A 19,088-nucleotide genomic window follows, 5' to 3' on the forward strand; every position below is an offset into this window, starting at 1 on the left:
TCTGATTCAGAATGGATGTTATTATGAAATGTATTTTACAATACAAATAGCCATTTGCTTTGTATTAGAATAAATGAAAATTAGGAATGACAGGATATGGCAATACAACACACGAATGATCTGCCTCCCGAAAGGACTTCTACAGGAAATCGGTCCATTTCAGGTGTTATACACGAGAAGGAAACTCTGTAGTCAGGTTCGAACTCGCAACTAGCTACCAGTGTTCGGTGGTTTTAGCCAATTGGCCACCGGTGGATGAATTAGGAATTACCCGGATATAACTGGATTTCTGTTTTTAATGGACAGGTGACATGCCATAAAATGTGCAATATAATTTGTAATTATGCATTACTGAATATTGCATTATGTTATTGTCATTACTATCACGTTGTAAAGGCAAAGTTTAAACATTTTGGTTTTTTCCTAGAAACGACTGGAAACAAAATGTTGTAGAATGTCTGATGTTAGTATATAAATAGAGTACATATTTCATTGGAAATATACACATCAGCAATGTCTGACAATATGAAACTTTTGGTTGTTAGGAACACATTTGCATGCTGTTTGCTCTATCACTTCAAAAGTGGCCACCGTACAACAAATGTTCGGGATCTCATCGTTTATGGGTGAACAAAGGTCAGCCAGCTGTTATTACAAATGTCAAAAGGCTAACAGCACAGAAGATGTTTGTCGGAACTGCTTCCAACCAACACCATCGTCAAGAAAGTTCTACTGTCAACAACTGGATTGTTTGAACACCGGAAGCAGAGAATTCTGTCGAAAAACTGACAAAATTTGATACCTCACAACAGCCTGCCAGCACAGAATAATGATGATCTTAGAGAAATTGGCCAGTCTGTGCCAGGAGGTTCTGCCACATCAATCTTACAGCCAGACTTGGCACCAACCGATACCAGCTTCTATTTCATGTCCTGCAGATTCATATTGCCAACACAGTTTAATCACAATTTCCAACACAAGACTTTCTTCAAAGAAAATCCCTAGTCAATTTATGCTCGTGGGATTGAAAGGTGGCGGATGAAACATATATTGACGACGATTACCCACAAGAGTGAATTGTTGCTGTTAATTGTCAATAAAGTTTTTTTTTTATAAAAATGTCTACCAGAAATGTTCACCAGAAAAAAAGAAATTCAAATTTTGCTGCATCTTACTACAAATATTTATTAATATTTACTATGCAAAACAAAGCAAAAAGAAAACAAAATGTAAATAAATATGTTTTTATAGAAACATAAAATATAATCTTGGGATACGGATTGTCTTAACAGTCAATGGATCATGATCGATTACCATTAATATTGTTACAGATTTTCATAAAATAAGGAACTGATATGTTGTTCTATAATTTAAAATCTCATCTTGTTGTTGTTTTTTTTCTTTTTTACAAGATTCTTGCTACAGTTTGATAAATATATTGCACAATTTATTATAGAGGGTTTTTCCGTAACTTCTGACAGTTTTGTGTTTAAGAACAACTAATGACGAAAATTATTGCACAATTATACATCACAAAATATGACTAGATAACAGCAGTGATAAAATGACAAAAATACCGTAGAAGTTAATTCTTCAAATAAGTGGCAAAGTGACCTTAAATAATAAAATATATATTGTGTTATATTAATAATTTAAATGGGTTATACGTTACGGTCGACCATCACCGATTCTGGCACTAATTTCGGCGTTGCCTACCTTCTGTTGTGAAAACCCTCTAAAATAGGTCCCCCTAAATAGTTTGGTCCAAGCGGAATGCATGTAAAAAAAAATATTTTTTCGACAATTCAGAGAAACAAATTTTTATTTGAGGATGCAGGAAGTGTGGGCACAGTTGAGCAAAGCATCGTGTGATGACGTGACCTGCTCTGCATATCGCTGCAAGAACATTCACGAGTCGTGCGACTTTTGGAATCTACTCGTCGCCAAAACTCCACTAACCAATACGGGCAGACTTTGCAATTTCCCCCTAAACTACTCCCCCAAATTTCTCTCGTCCTGCTGATATCGTTTTTAATTTAGGGAAAACTTTAAGTTGGAATCACCGACTAGTTTCGGTTAGCATAATTTCAAATATTCCGGGTTTCCGTACAAACATGCCTCTACGTTTTGGAGGTGTTATACGTTGTCAGATGTACAATAATTTGACAAGAATTTTCATTTAATGCTTATTTTTCTTTATTAATGGTTAACTTGTAGTGCTTTAGAGGGTATTTTAATAGGTAGGATGAAGTAATTGGATGTTGGGTTAAGCGTATTTTAATCTAACCATCAGTAATCCGGCACAGGTCTCAATGATGCCAGATTAGTGATGGTCAACCTATACATTTTTAATTTTAAGGAAGATTTGAGCAAATCACAATTATTGCAAACAATATTATTTTGAGATACAATAAGAGATTTGTACTTTTGTGGCCAGTTTTTTCTTAAATATAACTAAAAACGTTATGTCTTCTCAATCAACTTTCCACAAATATCATATGGAAAAGCAGACGAATAAATTTTAGCCCAGTTAAAACCTGAGAGCGCAGGTTTTAAAATGTAATTAAAAATTATGTCTTGTGACCATCTATAATAACCCATTTAAAATGTTTAATAAGTACACAATATATTCTTTATTTTCTGTTTAACAAATTCGACGGACAAAATAAAAATTCAAAAAATTATGGAATAAAAAATAAATGCATTCTTCCGAGTTTTTAGTCGCTGTCTATGTGATGCTGAGACAGTGTCTTTACAGTCGTGGAATGATGGTAGGGTTCTCTGGACGCGTAGTCCGAATTCTCTTCTGTCAGTTGAGCCGCCAATACTTCAACTTCCGGTTGAGAGGTAGCAACTATAATTTGGTCATAGCTACTAGACCCGCAACTAAAAACAGAGTCGAATGTCATTCGAAAATAACGGCACTTAAAACGTATTTGATTTGACTTACCATTTGCATTTAAAAAAACAATTTTTAATCCATTGAAAGAATTTAAATTCGGACACTCCTGCAAAATGCCATTTTTATATAAAATTACTTTTTTGATTTAAAAAAAAAAACATTTGAAAACTTACCTCGATAAGAACCCGGACTCACGTGGCCAATATAATAAAAAATTACTCCCACCGATACAATTGTGGCTAAAGCATAAATCCAATGAACCAAGAACATGATAACTAGCTTAATTAATACCTGTTAGAAAGACACAATTTTCAAACATTTATTTTTTATAATACTTCATAAAAATCGATAGTAAGCAGTTTGCTAGTTTACTATATTTTGATAATATAAAATTGCAGAAGGAAGGTACATTTTAATAAATCTATGAGAATGTAATATTGCACGACAGTGAATATACAAATTAATAAATAAATAAAGTACATTTGACAAATGTTATGCCAATAGCAATCTTATATTTGTTCAATCAAATTGTTATATTAGCAATAAACAATGAGCAGATGATATTTTTGGCAACAGGTTTATTGTTTCAAATTACCAAAATGAATACAGTGGTACCTCATACTTCAAATGGCTCTAAATTCAAATGTTTCAGAGTTTGAACGATGCTAGAACTTTATAGTAAAGAAATCCAGCAATGAATTGCTTAACATTCCAGGCAACATTTGATGGTGCCAACTGTTATATTTTATTAAAAACTTTTTATATTTTTAATTATTATAAAATGGCAAATACAGTCAACTCCGCATAAGTCGACAACCGGATAACTCGTCACTTGTCGGTTACGTAGTCAATTTTTTGTGGTCCTGGTCGACTTACATAGGCATTAATGTTATTAACCTTAAAATACTCGGTTTACTCGACATCGTTTAACTTGTCACCACTGGATAAATCAACATACTTTTTCTGTTTCCCCACTTTTTAGACTTCTGATAAGTCGACTCTCCCCCCGAAAAACGAGTTTACACCACACAGCTTATTGTACGGTGTAAACTCATTTTTTCAGGAGGGGAGTCGACTTATCAGACGTCTAAAAAGTGTGAAACAGAAAAAGTATGTTGATTTATCCAGTGGTGACGAGTTAAACGATGTCGAGTAAACCGAGTTTTTTAAGGTTAATAACATTAGTGCCTACGTAAGTCGGCCGGGACCACAGAAAATGACTAATTAACCTATGGTGTTGAGTTATCCGGGTGTCGACTTATGCAGAGTAAACTGTAACTTAATTTTGAGGGTAGGGATGAGTTTTATAAAAAAATTAATGCACTCAAAATGCATTTACCAAAGTGTAGCTGGATTATAGTCTTACTACACATAATATCAATAGGTATGTAAGAAGCAATGTATACTTTGGAGCAATGATTTCATGCAAATTTATTAAATATACAGAAAATATTCAGTTGAAACTAATTGAAAAACTAGTTAATAATTATATGAATCAATACTTATGCCAGATTGTTTTTATTGTCATAAAATGTAATTTTTTAAAATACTCATTTTCTTGTGTTATTTTTACTGATTTTACTTATTTTTAAATTGGCTGACAGCAAGAAAGGCCAAAATTGACTCGAGTTAATACTTTTGTCCACTGTAGTATTAAGTAATATCAATATTAAACTTACTCCAAAAAAAGCAATCCATCGATTAGACAAATATGAATACCATCTAGATGACTTGCTTGTAATCTCTGGAATCGGCAATCTTCCTACGATAGAAAAATTTAATAATTTTAAAAAGCTGGATCAAATATATGTGAATAACCACGTTAATAATATACCTTTCCCTAAAAGGCTACTCGCAGAATCTGCGTGGGATTTACTCGTTTCTGTATCTTTACTTGCCGCCGTACACACAGAACTATGATCGTCGGGCGAAGTGAGAGGCGATTCTGTAATGGTGCTCTGACTACCTCGGCGATTTATGCTTTTACGTCCTAATCTTTCGGGAAATAAATGATCCAAATCTCCATACTAGAATAATTTAGATTCGTATTTAAATTTACACGAGAATGAAGAATTTAACCTAAGCATTAAACTTACCTTACTGTTATTAGTACTGCCGTACATAATAATTTTCCCTGTCGTTATGTCAGTTGCAAAACCATTACTCTGAGCAATGAAATCTGGACTGAGCAACTGTTGATTGCCAAATTTTTCTTCTCTCTTTCTCTGCATGTCAAAAGTCATCGCTAACGAAAAATATGCATATTCTATAGCCGCATAAGTCAGAAGATACGGTATCGTCACTATCGGCGCCAAGGTGTTTATTTCTCCAACCAATATGAAAACGACTGTGATGACAGAAAACAATATAAGTGCAAAAACTGGAACTTTGTTTGGTCCTTTCTGTTAAATACAGGAACGTAAATTAGGATTATTTAAATTTTTAAAAGAAAATCGCAAAAATTTTAAAATGATAAATTACTCCGTGTGCTAAAAATTTTATCAAAGGTATGACTTTTTCATTTGCTATACTTTGGATGATTCTCGGAGTGGCGTAGAGAGAACCCAAACAAGTTGACATAGAAGAAATATATAATCCAGCCAGAAACATAACACCTAAACTCGAAACCTGTCAACAAATTTCTTAATAAAATCTCATATACCCAAATTTATATTTAATATTTTTAAAAAAAAACATATTTACTTTTTCGGCTATTAGATAATCTGCTTGAAGAGCGTGCCTTTCGCAAGTTGCTCCTAATCCCATTATGAACATCATGTAGATAAACAAACTAAAACATAGCTGTGTTAATATAGTCATTTTTAAAGTTGATACTTAATTATCAGTATTCGCTATTTATTAGAAAGGTAATTCAGTAATAGACTAGTCAATCTTAAAACATATTAATATCCCTCAACCATGGGCATCTGCAGAGTGGGAGACAAATGAAGCACTTGTCCTCCCCTGGAATCGAATAAAAAATTCCACAAATTATAATTGTAAAAGTGAGATATGTAATTTTATTTATTTACTTGAAAGTCTTCGGCCTCACTTCAGCCATCTTCGGTACACACAAAAAAAAACCTTTATTCCAATGCTATCCCTTACTTAGTATTAGTAAGACACTAAAATCAGCTAATCTGTTGAAAGATTTCCACTCACTATGCAGATTTTATGTTCAGGCAAGGATAAGATCAATGTATAACATATAGAAGTATACTTATAAGTCTACTGTTTGTATATATGGAATGTATAAGGTATTTATGGCTCATCTACTTGCTACTGACCCACCAATTGAAAAATTTGAGCATCGCTGCTATAGATTATGCTTTGGCTCATTCATTAATTTGTTTAATCTCTCTTTATTCAACATGCTAAACTAATACAGGTAATAAAGTTTCATTCAGTTCCAATAACACCTTGGTGTATAACTTTTTTTTTTATCAATGAGGGTATTTAAGAGTGAATTTTATCATCAAACTTATTCTCAACTTCAAATAATGGCCTGGCAAGTGTCAGAACAATGAGAGCAGCATCAAGGATAACAATGAGAGGATGGATGACTAAAAACACCTTTTCAAAGTCTAAGCATAAAAAACCTCGACATAGTTATTTTTAATCCTGTGACCATGATATTTTATGCAGGAGCAGGGCATAAAACAAGCGTAAAGCAAGTCGAGCAGTGTTCAATTTTCGACGCAAATACGTCTGTAAAATGGTATCGTCAACCAATCAGAAGTTGATGGACTACATCATGACATCGTGTGAAAACTGCAAGAAAGAGTTTTTATTCACGTTTGATCTATTCTATCTCTAGTTCTAGCAATTTTGATGCTTGTGAAGATTTTTGATTAGTTTTAACATTAGTTTTAACATCAATGAAGCTACAATGCTTTGTTTTCACCAATTTACATGCAAAAAAGTATTTATTTTTGACAATTGGTGGCAGTACAATTGCTGTAAAAACTTTGCAATTGGAGCTGGACCACCATTGCAATTCAAGCACAAAATGCAAATACCAGTAGGTCACGTGATTAAAAATAATTATAGTGAAAGTTTTTACTCGTGATTTTATGCTAGTGGAGTCTCAACCTAATGCTTTTCTGAATTTGAATTTCATACAACTAATCCATTTATTACGACTTAGCTTTCAAATTATCCAAATGAATCATCCCTATAAATTTAGACTTATTTATTATACACATGATATTATTCATAGAATTTATTTATCAACTATTTAGCAATCATTAGAATTTGAAAACACTAAACCAGGTTCCTACTTGCAAAAATTTACAGCTGAAAAAGGGAAGAAAAACAGAAAAATTTTCCAAAGTAAAAAACATCTCAGAAAATAGAGTCAATAACCAATGAAAAACAAGTTCAGTAAAACATAATTTGTAAACACAATGGCATAAAGTCTTCATTCCATTATCAATAAAACTGTATCAAATAATTCTGGCTTTGTTCTCGTAAAACGAAAACTTACACAATTTGACACTTGTTTTGACATTTTATTAGAATTATCTTTAATAAATATGATTACTTTCAATGTATTTACTCAAGTAGAATTTCTACTTGACGTTAGTTTATTAATTTATTAGAGTATTGCTGTGTCCTAACATTTATGAGACCAAACCAACAGTTTAATTCAAATACTTTTTTCATAGTTTTACTTTATTTTTTAAATTTTATATAATAAAGTGCATAAAAAGAAAAGAAAACTCTCCCATCAACACCGGCGACTATCTTGAAACGACTATATGCCATCTGACATCAATCGTCTGAACAAATTGTAGGCATTTACATCTTCTACAAATGAGACATGCAGAGCTTTTGGAAAAAGAATGAACATGCAGAAAGAATTTTTCATTTTCTGTTTTTTGTTGTAACTTATTGTAATAAATTATCATTATTATTTTATGTCAAATGAGTGTAGATTAATTAAATCGGGCTACTTATTTTTAATCAAATTCTAAATGATTTGGTACTAGAGGTAGACATTAGACATCACCTCTCCAACAATTGTTTGACATACTACTAAAATATCGGGCTTTGGGACGTTTGTACATTATTATTTTAATTATTGATTAACAAATGTCGTAATTAGAAGCATGCTATTCAAATTTACAAAGAATGCTGTCTAACTTGGCATTATCGTAAAAAATATTTTCAAGCATTTTTCTTTTCAATATTGATAGATGTGTGGAGTCTATTATAAATAACAGAAAATTTCAATTACTTATTGATTAGGACTGTTTAATTATTATTAGCATCAGGCAGCATAGTATTATATTGAATCCTAAATTAAAATATTACTATACAATTTATCTAAGTTATATGAAATAATATAAATTATCATCACGGTCGTTACCTAGTTCCGATGGAAGCCAAGGTACCGACAGGTATGTCTTTGGAAGGATTGTACAGGTCACCACCCATATTAACTCCTGCTAAAATACCAGTCATGGCAGGAAAAAAAATTCCAAAGACCGTAAACCAGTTTTCTCCTGTTAGATATTGAGGTCCAGAGTTGTTATAAAAATTATTTAAATTATATCCGGTTACTCCACTCTCTATAAAAAAAAAAAAATTGATTTAATATTTTAAAAATGCACCCGATATAAAAGAAATATATATGAATAGCCTATATAAAAATATTTTACATGATGGCAGCGATACAAGTATGATAGAAATATAAACATCTATTAACCAGATTTTTGATTAAGGCCAAACAATCTGCTGGATTATATCAGGCTATCATATGGTTATATCTAAATTGTTTATAATTCTGGAGACGAAGATCAAACAGAGGTCTGGGTAATATAACTGGCAATGTGTCCGCACGATATTTGGGAGTTGTGGGCTTGAGTTCTGCTCCAGGCAAATTCTTTTCTTCCAGAACTTTTTAAATTAAAAATTAATTTATTTATCAAGAGATCGCACCTAATGCTTGCTCGGCAAATTTACTGAGTATTTAGTTATTAAATAGTAGCCATATTACAGCCCAATATAATCCAGTAGATCATTTGGCCTTGACGATATGATATATAAACACTATATTAAAGTTTGCTTAACAACTATTGAATGATCATCATGGAGTAGATTCACTTTCTTGGAAGATATATTTATATTTTCCAAGATAGTGGACTCTATTCAGTCTTCAAGCATTACAAAATATATTTTTTAAATAAGAGATGTGTTCAAGAAGTTATGGGGTGAGTGAAAAATAACCAAACATACTGTATTATTAAATAAATTTCCGTACAAATTTTCAGAAAAATCACTCCAAGCTTTAATACTCTTTCTTCGACTTGGGAAGTATTTAGGAAACTTAGTTTTAACTCATCTTATACGAGTACTAGTGACTAAAACCATTTTCCTTCTAAAGTTGAAACTTTCGTTCAACAACAACCCTTCCTAAGAGAAGCTGACTTTTCTGAACGTTTTCTGAATTAAAGAAATCGTTAAAGAGTATTGAAGTTTGAAGTGATTATTTTTAAAAATATTAAATAAATTTCTTTTTATCCTAAACATATTTTGATTTTTTGATCCATTTTTCAAACTTTTTGACATATAATTACTAAAGGGCAGATTTTGGAGCAATTGATCTTTCCTTTTGATTCATAGTATCGACACAATATGAGTATTTACACGTTTCCCCAATTGGACCCGATAGGATATTCATTATTATTAACATTAAAGTATTTTGACAAAATATGACATCCAGAATATGTACTTAAATATACAGTAGATGCCCCCCATAACACGGGTTCATTTAAAATGGATTCGTATAACACAGTGGAAAAATTGTAATTGTGTTCGTGTAGCACGCTAAAAGAGGCTCGTACAACACGGTAAAAGAATGAGACAGATTGTCGTGGCCGACTCGTGTCTAGACAGGATTGGTCGAATCTGGACCTATAGCGGACATTGCACAAACCGTCGAGTTTAAACGAGCAGCGGACCTACTAAGAAACATTTATTAGTCAATGGCCATAAAAATTATATTTCTATTAATGATGTCTCCAAAGTTCGGCGAATTTTTCGCAGAAAGAATAACTTATCAAGAAACGCATCCGCCATTCGACGAGTTGCTCCGTGACGAAAACGAGCTTAAGCAATGGCGTCTTCGAACGGTGCACACTCGGTAAGTATTCCTACAATTTTTTGTCTATAGCATATTTTATATGGATTATTCCCAAAAATTATACATGTTTTGGAAATGTTCGAGTCAAATTAGTCTAGAATCGATTAATTTTATGGAAGAAAATCTTTCAAACAGCCGTACCCCCTAAACTGCACAAGTGCCGGGCTGTGAATGGCTTGTGTATTTGTAAAATCTAAGTAACTTGTACAACGCGGAATTCATATAACACGGAACGTATCTACCGTGTTATAGGGGGTCTACTGTATATATTTTTTAACAATATTTATTAAACTTAGCTGTTTGTAAACTATTAGGATTTTTGAAATTTAATAAATAAATATGTATTCAAATAACACTGAAAATCTTCAGAATATACAGTACTTCAATAGAATACCTGGATCAATATGTACAAATGTTCCAACGGCAAAGTCCAGAGCTGCTAAGAGTAAAACAATTAAAAGTGCAAACTGTAGTCGGATAACCCATTTTACACCGGCAAGATTGATACCTTAAAGAAAGAAAATTAATTTTAAAAGAAAATAGGGTATATTTTATTAATTATGTCTATCATTAAAATCACTCACCTAGAAGTAAAATTATTAACAATGTTGCTATTAATCGCTGCAACCATATATTTGCAATTTTTAACAACTGGGATACGGATTCGGCAAAACCTATCACGTGTAAAGCGCAGCTCACTGCCTAATGAAAAAATTAATAAAGTATTATTATTTAATTATTTTGTACAATACTAAATAAATTTTTATTAATGTCAATAAATTTTATAGCTCAAATATCCGAGTCTCTCTTATATTCAGATACTGATTTCAATTTAATAGATTTCGGGAATTTGTGACGACGGAGTCAATATTCTCAAAGAATGGGAATGTAAGAGTCGGTAATGAAGAAATGAGAAGAAGAAAAATAAAAGAAATGAATAATAAAGTTCCAAGTTTATGGGAGGTTTGCCGACCGACTGCTTTAGCCAGAATAGTCGCGCAGTCACGACAAACGTGTGGGGAGTGGAAAAAAAAAAAAACTTTCAGAGACAGACTCTCATCCTTAACCCGTTTATATAACAAAAGATGCTTACAATCACGATACACTTTTATTGGCGACGGTGTTCAAATCTTTTGGGCCTCTCTTTGGATGGCGAATGTCCAAACGAAAAGTCCTCCTTTCGCTGGAAGTTTGATGGCCCATGGGCGCACGGTTCAGTTCTATAGGGAAAGTTCCAGAAGCAGGGGTGGTTCAGGTTGTGGCTAAATGCCATTATTGTACTGTACAGTTGTATTTTATTTTATATTAGAATATATATTTTTCTTTATTTCTTCTTCCTATTACTATTATCTTCCCTTCCTGGAATTTTCTCTCAACCGGTGCCTAATGGCACAACAGCAGGTGGTCTCTTAAGGACAATGGGACGGTATGCGGCCCTCGGGGTAGAACGGGAACCAAGTGGTCATTCTTTGGCTAAGACTGGACGAGGAAAGACGCACCAAAGGTAGCTCTCCACCACATTTTTGGGACCACGTGGAGACGACAAAGAGGTACGAGAGAAAGACGGAAAATCCTGATCGAAAAAAGTTCAAGAGTATTTTTTTGTCCACGTCTGTCAAGGAATTTACGTTTTAGAGAAGAAATTAACATTTTTGTGATTAAGAAGAGATCTGTCCAACATATATATATATATATATCGCACCGTAATAACACCGAAATATTTGGGCACCACTTTCTTTTTCATTCTATTCTTTACTTTATTCTTCTACATTTATCTATCGTCCTACATTAATTATAATTAGTTGTAAGATATACGTATATTTTAATTACTCTTAGTAGACTGCTTATTTTGTAAAAAAAGAAAGGAATTGTCGCGAGATTTAACATATGTCAGTATTCTCGCCATAGTGTTGGCAACTATACTTATACGTATACCTGTCGGGAAAAGAAATTTTTTTGCTGGCATCCCACAAAAATTCCTGTATCCTGTTATGCAAATTAAATATTCTGATTTTAAAAATTCCAGTTTCTTTGTGTACGGTATTCACGCACTTCACAAGGTAACAGGAGACAACTCCCAGGGAGCGAGTGACATTCCAAAAGAGATGTAATCCAACTGCCAAAGATCATGGAAACACAGTTGTAAGATCGCGAGACAAAGATCCAAGAACAAAGAACCAAGAGCGTCACATCCTTTCTTTTACAGTTTTTATAAGTTTTTCTTAAGTCCCAGATCGAACATTCCAATAGGTCGATGCTGACTGCCTTCCGCCCTCCAATTGATTCCCCCTTTGTTACAAATTGTAACGAGATCGGAACCCAGATCGTTGGATGAGTCAACATTGACTGACAATTTGATTCCTATCGAAGATGTTCAATCGCAGTACTCAAATTCATCTATTGTTCAACCCGAGAAGCCCTATTTTCTCGGAAATTTCTACAATCATGTCCTTTTATGGACATAAAATCATTTTTCGTTTTCCCTATTTTTTTACTTGTTGATGGGTTTTTTTACAACATTAATTTATTATAATAATTATTATTATTATTTGCTTCTATTCAAAAACAATAAAAAATTTTCTTTTTCGTTTTTTCATAAATTCTAAACCCATTTCCGAAGCTTCACATTTAGCTATTACTGTTACTGTAGAGTATATTCTTATGCAAATAAATTTAATTTCCGCAACTCAGAGGGTTCTGGAGCATGTTTTACTGCTACTGCTGGGAACAAAATTTGGACTTGCCATTTATTAAATAAAAAGTTTTCACACAAAAAGTCACCGATACGTGGCACCGAAGCTATGCAACTGGGTCTGAACCTGTTCTATTGCTGGAGAACGATATCTTAACGTGTTGACGACTTTTACAATCCCAAGTTTCAACAATGCATGTGCCTCAGGATACTGTATTCATGCAAGATGGTACACCACCTTAAATGGATTTTCACAGATGAACAGATGATCAGCTGTTACTTCACAATGGCTTGGCTTCCTCATTCATCTTGCTCTCACTTCTGGTTATGGGGTTTCTTGAAGGACCAGCTTTACCATGAAAGATGTGCATCCGTGTCAGATTTAATAGGATAGGATACAAAAGCATATAAATAAATGGAATGGGAAAAATAATATTAAAGTTTCATTAACAGAGGGGGAGAGAGAGAATCGTAGAAATAATGGTGAAAGAAAGCAGATATTAGGAATAATTATTCGATAATGTAAATGACTCATCTCAGGAATAGCTTTTTGTAACAAATAAGTAGTCTATCATCCAGTAAAATTTAAGAAAAATATTGCAATCAAAAGTAAGCTATATACATATGAATGAATACTATTGATATTATTACATCGATTTTTGTATCTATCCAACCAATCTATCACAATTTATAACTTAATTTTATTAGTTTATTACTGTCCCGACAATGGTCAATATTACTTCTCTATCTTTTTGACTTAAAGAGAAGTGTAAGCCCATTTCCTTAAAAGTCTAAGGTGCTGGAGAGAATGTAAGAGAGATGGAAAACAAATAAGTGAGAATGGGCTACTACGCAGAAGAGAAAAAGAAAAAAGAGAGCAAGAAAACAGAGAAGAGTGCCAGAATTGAAGGGAGAATAGACTGAAGATGGACTCTTAAACAGTTTGGATATTAAAGCAGGTGTTCCCAGACTGTCATCTCACAATGCTGGGGTTATCACTTTTTTTGTGTTTTGTTTTTGTTTTGTCTTTTCTTTGTACATATATTAAATAAATTTATTTAAAGGTCTATAGAAGTAAGCTTCATAAATCTAGTTAGTCTCAAGTATTACAGACATTTGTAGCAAATAAGACTACTTGTTCAATAGAGACCACTCGACTTGGCATGCGCACACACCATGAAGATGAAAAGCAAGGGAATCCATACTCAAACTTATTGAAACTTGAAGACCGTGTTAGGTGATGAAATGCTAATACAAATATAAATATTAGTGCGGCTATAAAAATTTGATTTAAGACTTATTAATCACATTAAAATGATAAGTATTATGATAATGTTTTAAGAGTTTTTCTTAATTTTAATAATAAATTAAATTCAATTATTATATTAAACTGTAAATTATTAAAATCTGATTAAAAACAAAATGTATAAGTAATAATAAGTACAGGTATCCCTTGTACAACACGGCTTTAGAAATCCTCTGTACAAAATTTCACAATTTTTAAGTATAAACTTTATTATTTGATATTTTTTTTATTTGACCAAGCATGTGTTTTGTCTCATATTTGATCACAGATTTTAGAATATTGAGCTTTCAAATTATTTTATGCTTTTTGTCAGGTTTACTTTAATGTAAGCTGACAGGATAAGAAAAAAAATTGCCCTAACTTTTCTATCAACCAGGTATCGTCGTCATTGCATTCGGACTTAAGCCCTTGTAGTGTCATGACACTATGTTGTTTTATTCCTTCGGTAAACTCCGTATCGGAATTTACCGCCTAGTCGCGTACTTGTATACTATACTTAGTTCCGTTTGTCACGTACCGGGTTTTACCGTTGTTGTTTATCGTGATTGGTCTATGTTTGTGACGTATGGCTCGCGTGTCTTTTGTTCAATTTATTGGCGCGGTATATAAATTGTGGGAGCGCCATGTTCGGGCTCTTTTTTTTGTTTCCTTCTGGTGGACTATTCTTCATAGGAAGAACTTCAAGGGACTATATGAGAAGAAAAGGAGGTAAGGAGGGAGGAAGTCTGATGTAGCGAGGTTTGAGTTGTGAAGGGCAAGAAAAGCAATCCATCGTCATCGAGACGAAAACATTGTGTGGACCTACGACGGTTACATTATATAACTTCTTTAAAAACGATTATTGCCGATCTATAGTTATTTCTCTCATTCGTTGGGAGAGTTACCAGCGATCGACCAGCATATGTGTCGTCAATGTAACTTTTGTAAATAGATTTAATCATAATTGTAATAGTTAGTATTAGGCTTAGCATTAGACTTAGATCATTAATTGCATTCGGTTAACAAATCATCCAGCCGGTGGAAGGATTTGTCGATACAGTCACAACGTGTAAACCTCAATATGTGTATGTATGTTATTAAAATTAATAATCGCCATATTTTTTGTTTGAGAAAAAAAATTGCCCTAACTTTTCTATCAACCAGGTATCGTCGTCATTGCATTCGGACTTAAGCCCTTAAGACTGTAAATGTTTTCTTTTTATAAATTAAATTTTACTAAATACAAAAATGAAATATTTTTAGGTAAGTGTTATTAACTACCATTTTATACAAGGGATAACTGTATTTTAATGCTTACTTGTCCAAAGCAATATACAATGCTCACGGCTCCACCAAACTGTGCTCCTAAAACATGAGCAATTATGAAATGAACACCACCACTTTCGACATGACAGCGTTCACATATTCCAATTGCCGCTAATGCCGTTATTGTACAAATTATTACAGTCATCAAAACAATTGATACACTTTGTATTATTCCAGCATTTCCCTGTAAATAAATTGTAATATATTAGTAAACAAAACTTCAATTATACTTCATCTAAACTATTAAATAGTGACTCGACACCATTCAGTTTCCACCAGCACACCAAAATCAATATGTTAGCAGCCAATTAGTTCATTCTACCATAACATTTACGGACCAATCACGTGCCTTCAAACAATAAGATACTCACTTTATGTATCACAAAGAACAATAAAAAGGTTGCTGCAAAGATCATATGGGATGCAAAGAACAGTTACACATTGAACAAGAACAAAAACAATAGAAACATACATAGATTACAAGAAAGCATTCAACAGCATTCCATGCACATGATTATTGCTTACACTTTATCTATACAAAATACCCAACACACATTACATTTCTAGAAAACGCAATACAACACTCGAGAACAACACTACACCTCGAACTTTGTGACACATACATCAGAACAAGCCGAATATACAAGTTCACTCCGTGATTCTGTCTGCCTTAAACCCATTGTCCAATAGGTTAAACAACATTAAATACAGATACAGTGAGTAATTATATATAAACAACAACTGAACAAACCCGATTTTTGATTAAAGCCAATCTGCCAAATTACAGGGCTGCGTTAGGCTAAGCTAGGCTAACGTAGCCTTGTAATTACAGGATATGATTAGGCTAAGTTAATAATTAGATACAAATGAATTTGTCTAGATTTACATAATTAAACTGCCATTTTGTAATAATTATAATATATTAATTTTTTAATTTAGAATTTCTGGAAGAAAAGAATTAGTCTGGAGTAGGACTTGAACCTGCAACTTCCATTTACCATGCAGATGAGTTGCCAGTTACAATACCTGGACCTCCATCCAATGTCTGCTTCCTTATTATATGTAAATAATCCTTATTTACCTGTATTTCAATATTATGAAAGTACGTGTCTTCGATATTGTATATTTTTACATTTTTTAAACACAAAAAGTGAATTCTATAATCCTGCTTAACGGAGCATATGTCCCTTTAACCTGAATATACCACCTGTTTTTTCTTAATCTATTTTAGATTGTTTGTTACTAAACAAAACACAAAGACCAATTCATATGTAAAGTTGGAAATGATAAAATGGGACACAATTTACTTCTAAACATTTTATAGAACTGTGCGATAAAATATGGAAAACTGAGTTTTGCATCGATACAGAACCGATACATCGCCAACTGTCGTAAATAAATCGGGCTAATTACGATTATTTACAGCAGTTGGCGATGTATTGGCTTAATGTTATCGGGTTTAGTACAATGTTTATTTGGATACAGAACCGTACGTTACTATGAAATATAATAAAACTTGATGAAGCAATTGAAAAAAAATTAGTAATTTAAACTCTTTTCTGCCTATTTTTATCTTTGTTGTTTACATATCTCTTGCAAAAAAAGTCTAAAAAACAAATCAAACATACTCATGAGAAACAGTACTTTATCAATTAACTTGTTAATTAATAAAGTTGTTAATTGTTTTATTATTATAACTAATTTAAAATATTTTCAAACAATTTTAACAAAATACACTGTTGTAATGCCAAGGCATTATATTATTATTATTGTTATTATTTTTTTTTTTCGCGTTTTTTTAATTAAACATGTCGTGTCGGGTTTTTGTTTTTGTTATTTACTTATTTTTGTGAAATTCCGTTTGCGTGTCGACATCGGGTTTTGGTCGGATGTTACCCGTCGTGAACGTGATTGGCCAGTGGTCTAGACAACGGGCCTTACGTCATGCTTAATGACAGGTAGTATAAAAGGACAAGAACTTTTGTAGCAAAGGTATTTTCTCGTCAGATTCTGCTTACGAGGGTTCGACGGCAAAATCGATAGAAGAATCCCGGACCACTAGAAGGACTATCTGTGAGGGATCAGGAAGAATCGGCAGAATCCAATTGCATCTGAGGCAAGAGTGTTTTATATTACTAAGTGAGGAGGAATAAGTGTTAACGAAGTAATAAGGAACTGACTTAAGATCTTATTTTCGATATCACACGCGATATTTAATGTATATAGAAAAATATGTATAGTATATATATTCTTAGTTTGTAAGATGTTTTTTTTATCGTTTTGAGTCCTCAAATGATTCCTTTGTACATATAATTATAATGATTGTCTATAATTAAATGTTAGTTTTAAATCTCGAGTATTTTGTAAAGTCCTTATTTATTGTTCTGATTGTATTTACCCTCCAAGATATAGCAGTAGACTCAGGTCTACTAGCTTTGTTACACTGTTTAGTAAATTTTCAATGTTATTTTTCTTCTATCTAACCCAGGGCTGCGGAGTCGGTAAAAAAACACTCGACTCCGACTCCTGATAATTTTAGTAGGCCGACTCCGACAAAATTAAAAACCAATTCATTTTATGTGGGCAGAGGAACTCATAGGGGGGGTTACCTTACTCTATACCAGTGGTTCTCAACCTTTTTTTTTACCCATGGACCCCTTTTTCTCTTTATCTTTTTTGTGGACTCTCATAGACATTGATATTTACTATCTCCTTGATCTTTGTCAGTGAGATATATATGTTGTATACGTATTCAATATTTTAAATAATTTATATTTTAACCCTTATGCAAGAAATGAGCGATAAATTGACAATATATATATACTGTAAAAATTTAATTCTCAGTAAAACAATTGTTCCAAAGTAGAATTACCCTATAGATCACTAAAATATCACTGTGAACCCCAATTTGGTATATTTTTTTTCTGTGGACCCCAGTTGAGAACCACTGCTCTATACTCTGAACGGAGCCCCGGCCATTTACCCAAATACTTTTATAGTTAGTATTTTTAATATTTAACTTACATATTTTACCCTTCCAGAAAAGTTAGTCCAACTAAAGAGCCCCTTGTGCAGAAAAGAAAAATATCAATTAGTCTGGCTCATTCAGAAAAACAGAGTTCTTATTTAGAGTGGAGATGATAAAGGAATGAATTAAAAATATTCAAATTCAATTGGCTAAGCTATGTCGAATATTTATTATACACCAATAACAGCAAATAGTGTGTAATCACTGATTATATGCTATTTGCTAGAGACTCACTAGCCAGGATTACAATGATAGAATTGCATCAAACTGCTGGCTGACTCACAGGTGCCTCTTCGAAAGGATGGAAGAGTTCACGATTGCCATACAAGACCGGGTCTTAAACACAAACTACAAAAAGGACGTTTTTAAAAAAAGAACATTTACAGACAACACTCGTAGTAAATACTACATTATGCATGAAAGTATAAAATACATTATCAAGTTTCAACTTTTAACACAAACTGACTACTCACATCAATATAACCAAATATCAAACATAACACATCCATAGCATGCACACACACACACAAACTGCTACATATATAATACAATTATAATAAAAATACAGCTCCAGACAGTCTTAGAAAACAAAACATACGACAATCAAGCTATAATTACACACAAAACAATCCGTCAGAATAAATCAGATGTCTCGTTTGCTAACAAACTAAACAAAATCACATCTGTACATGACTTTGTTTAGTTTGA

The 19,088-nt window shown here is 32.8% G+C and overlaps 1 protein-coding gene across 2 annotated transcripts in view; it reads right to left on the reverse strand.

The window, feature by feature from the left end:
• Nucleotides 1-1,159: 1,159 nt before the first annotated feature.
• Nucleotides 1,160-19,088, reverse strand: part of LOC136971665 (solute carrier family 12 member 8) — a 30,888-nt gene continuing 12,959 nt past the window's right edge. Inside the window, exons 4-15 of one of the 2 annotated variants that reach the window (XM_067266134.1) lie at nucleotides 15,345-15,536; nucleotides 10,634-10,751; nucleotides 10,444-10,557; nucleotides 8,274-8,475; nucleotides 5,606-5,693; nucleotides 5,384-5,530; nucleotides 4,999-5,304; nucleotides 4,737-4,929; nucleotides 4,582-4,664; nucleotides 3,076-3,193; nucleotides 2,951-3,008; nucleotides 1,160-2,886 (exon numbers count right to left, since the gene is read on the reverse strand). In XM_067266134.1, coding sequence (XP_067122235.1) covers nucleotides 2,718-2,886; nucleotides 2,951-3,008; nucleotides 3,076-3,193; nucleotides 4,582-4,664; nucleotides 4,737-4,929; nucleotides 4,999-5,304; nucleotides 5,384-5,530; nucleotides 5,606-5,693; nucleotides 8,274-8,475; nucleotides 10,444-10,557; nucleotides 10,634-10,751; nucleotides 15,345-15,536 — 1,788 coding nt within the window. In that variant the 3' untranslated portion in view covers nucleotides 1,160-2,717. The remainder of the gene's footprint in view (nucleotides 2,887-2,950; nucleotides 3,009-3,075; nucleotides 3,194-4,581; nucleotides 4,665-4,736; nucleotides 4,930-4,998; nucleotides 5,305-5,383; nucleotides 5,531-5,605; nucleotides 5,694-8,273; nucleotides 8,476-10,443; nucleotides 10,558-10,633; nucleotides 10,752-15,344; nucleotides 15,537-19,088) is intronic. The other variant, XM_067266135.1, reaches the window with a different exon arrangement.

The sequence above is a fragment of the Centruroides vittatus genome, unplaced genomic scaffold, assembly GCF_030686945.1.
Source record: "Centruroides vittatus isolate TY-2023 unplaced genomic scaffold, ASM3068694v2 contig_2682, whole genome shotgun sequence".
Classification (NCBI taxonomy): Eukaryota; Metazoa; Arthropoda; class Arachnida; order Scorpiones; family Buthidae; genus Centruroides; species Centruroides vittatus.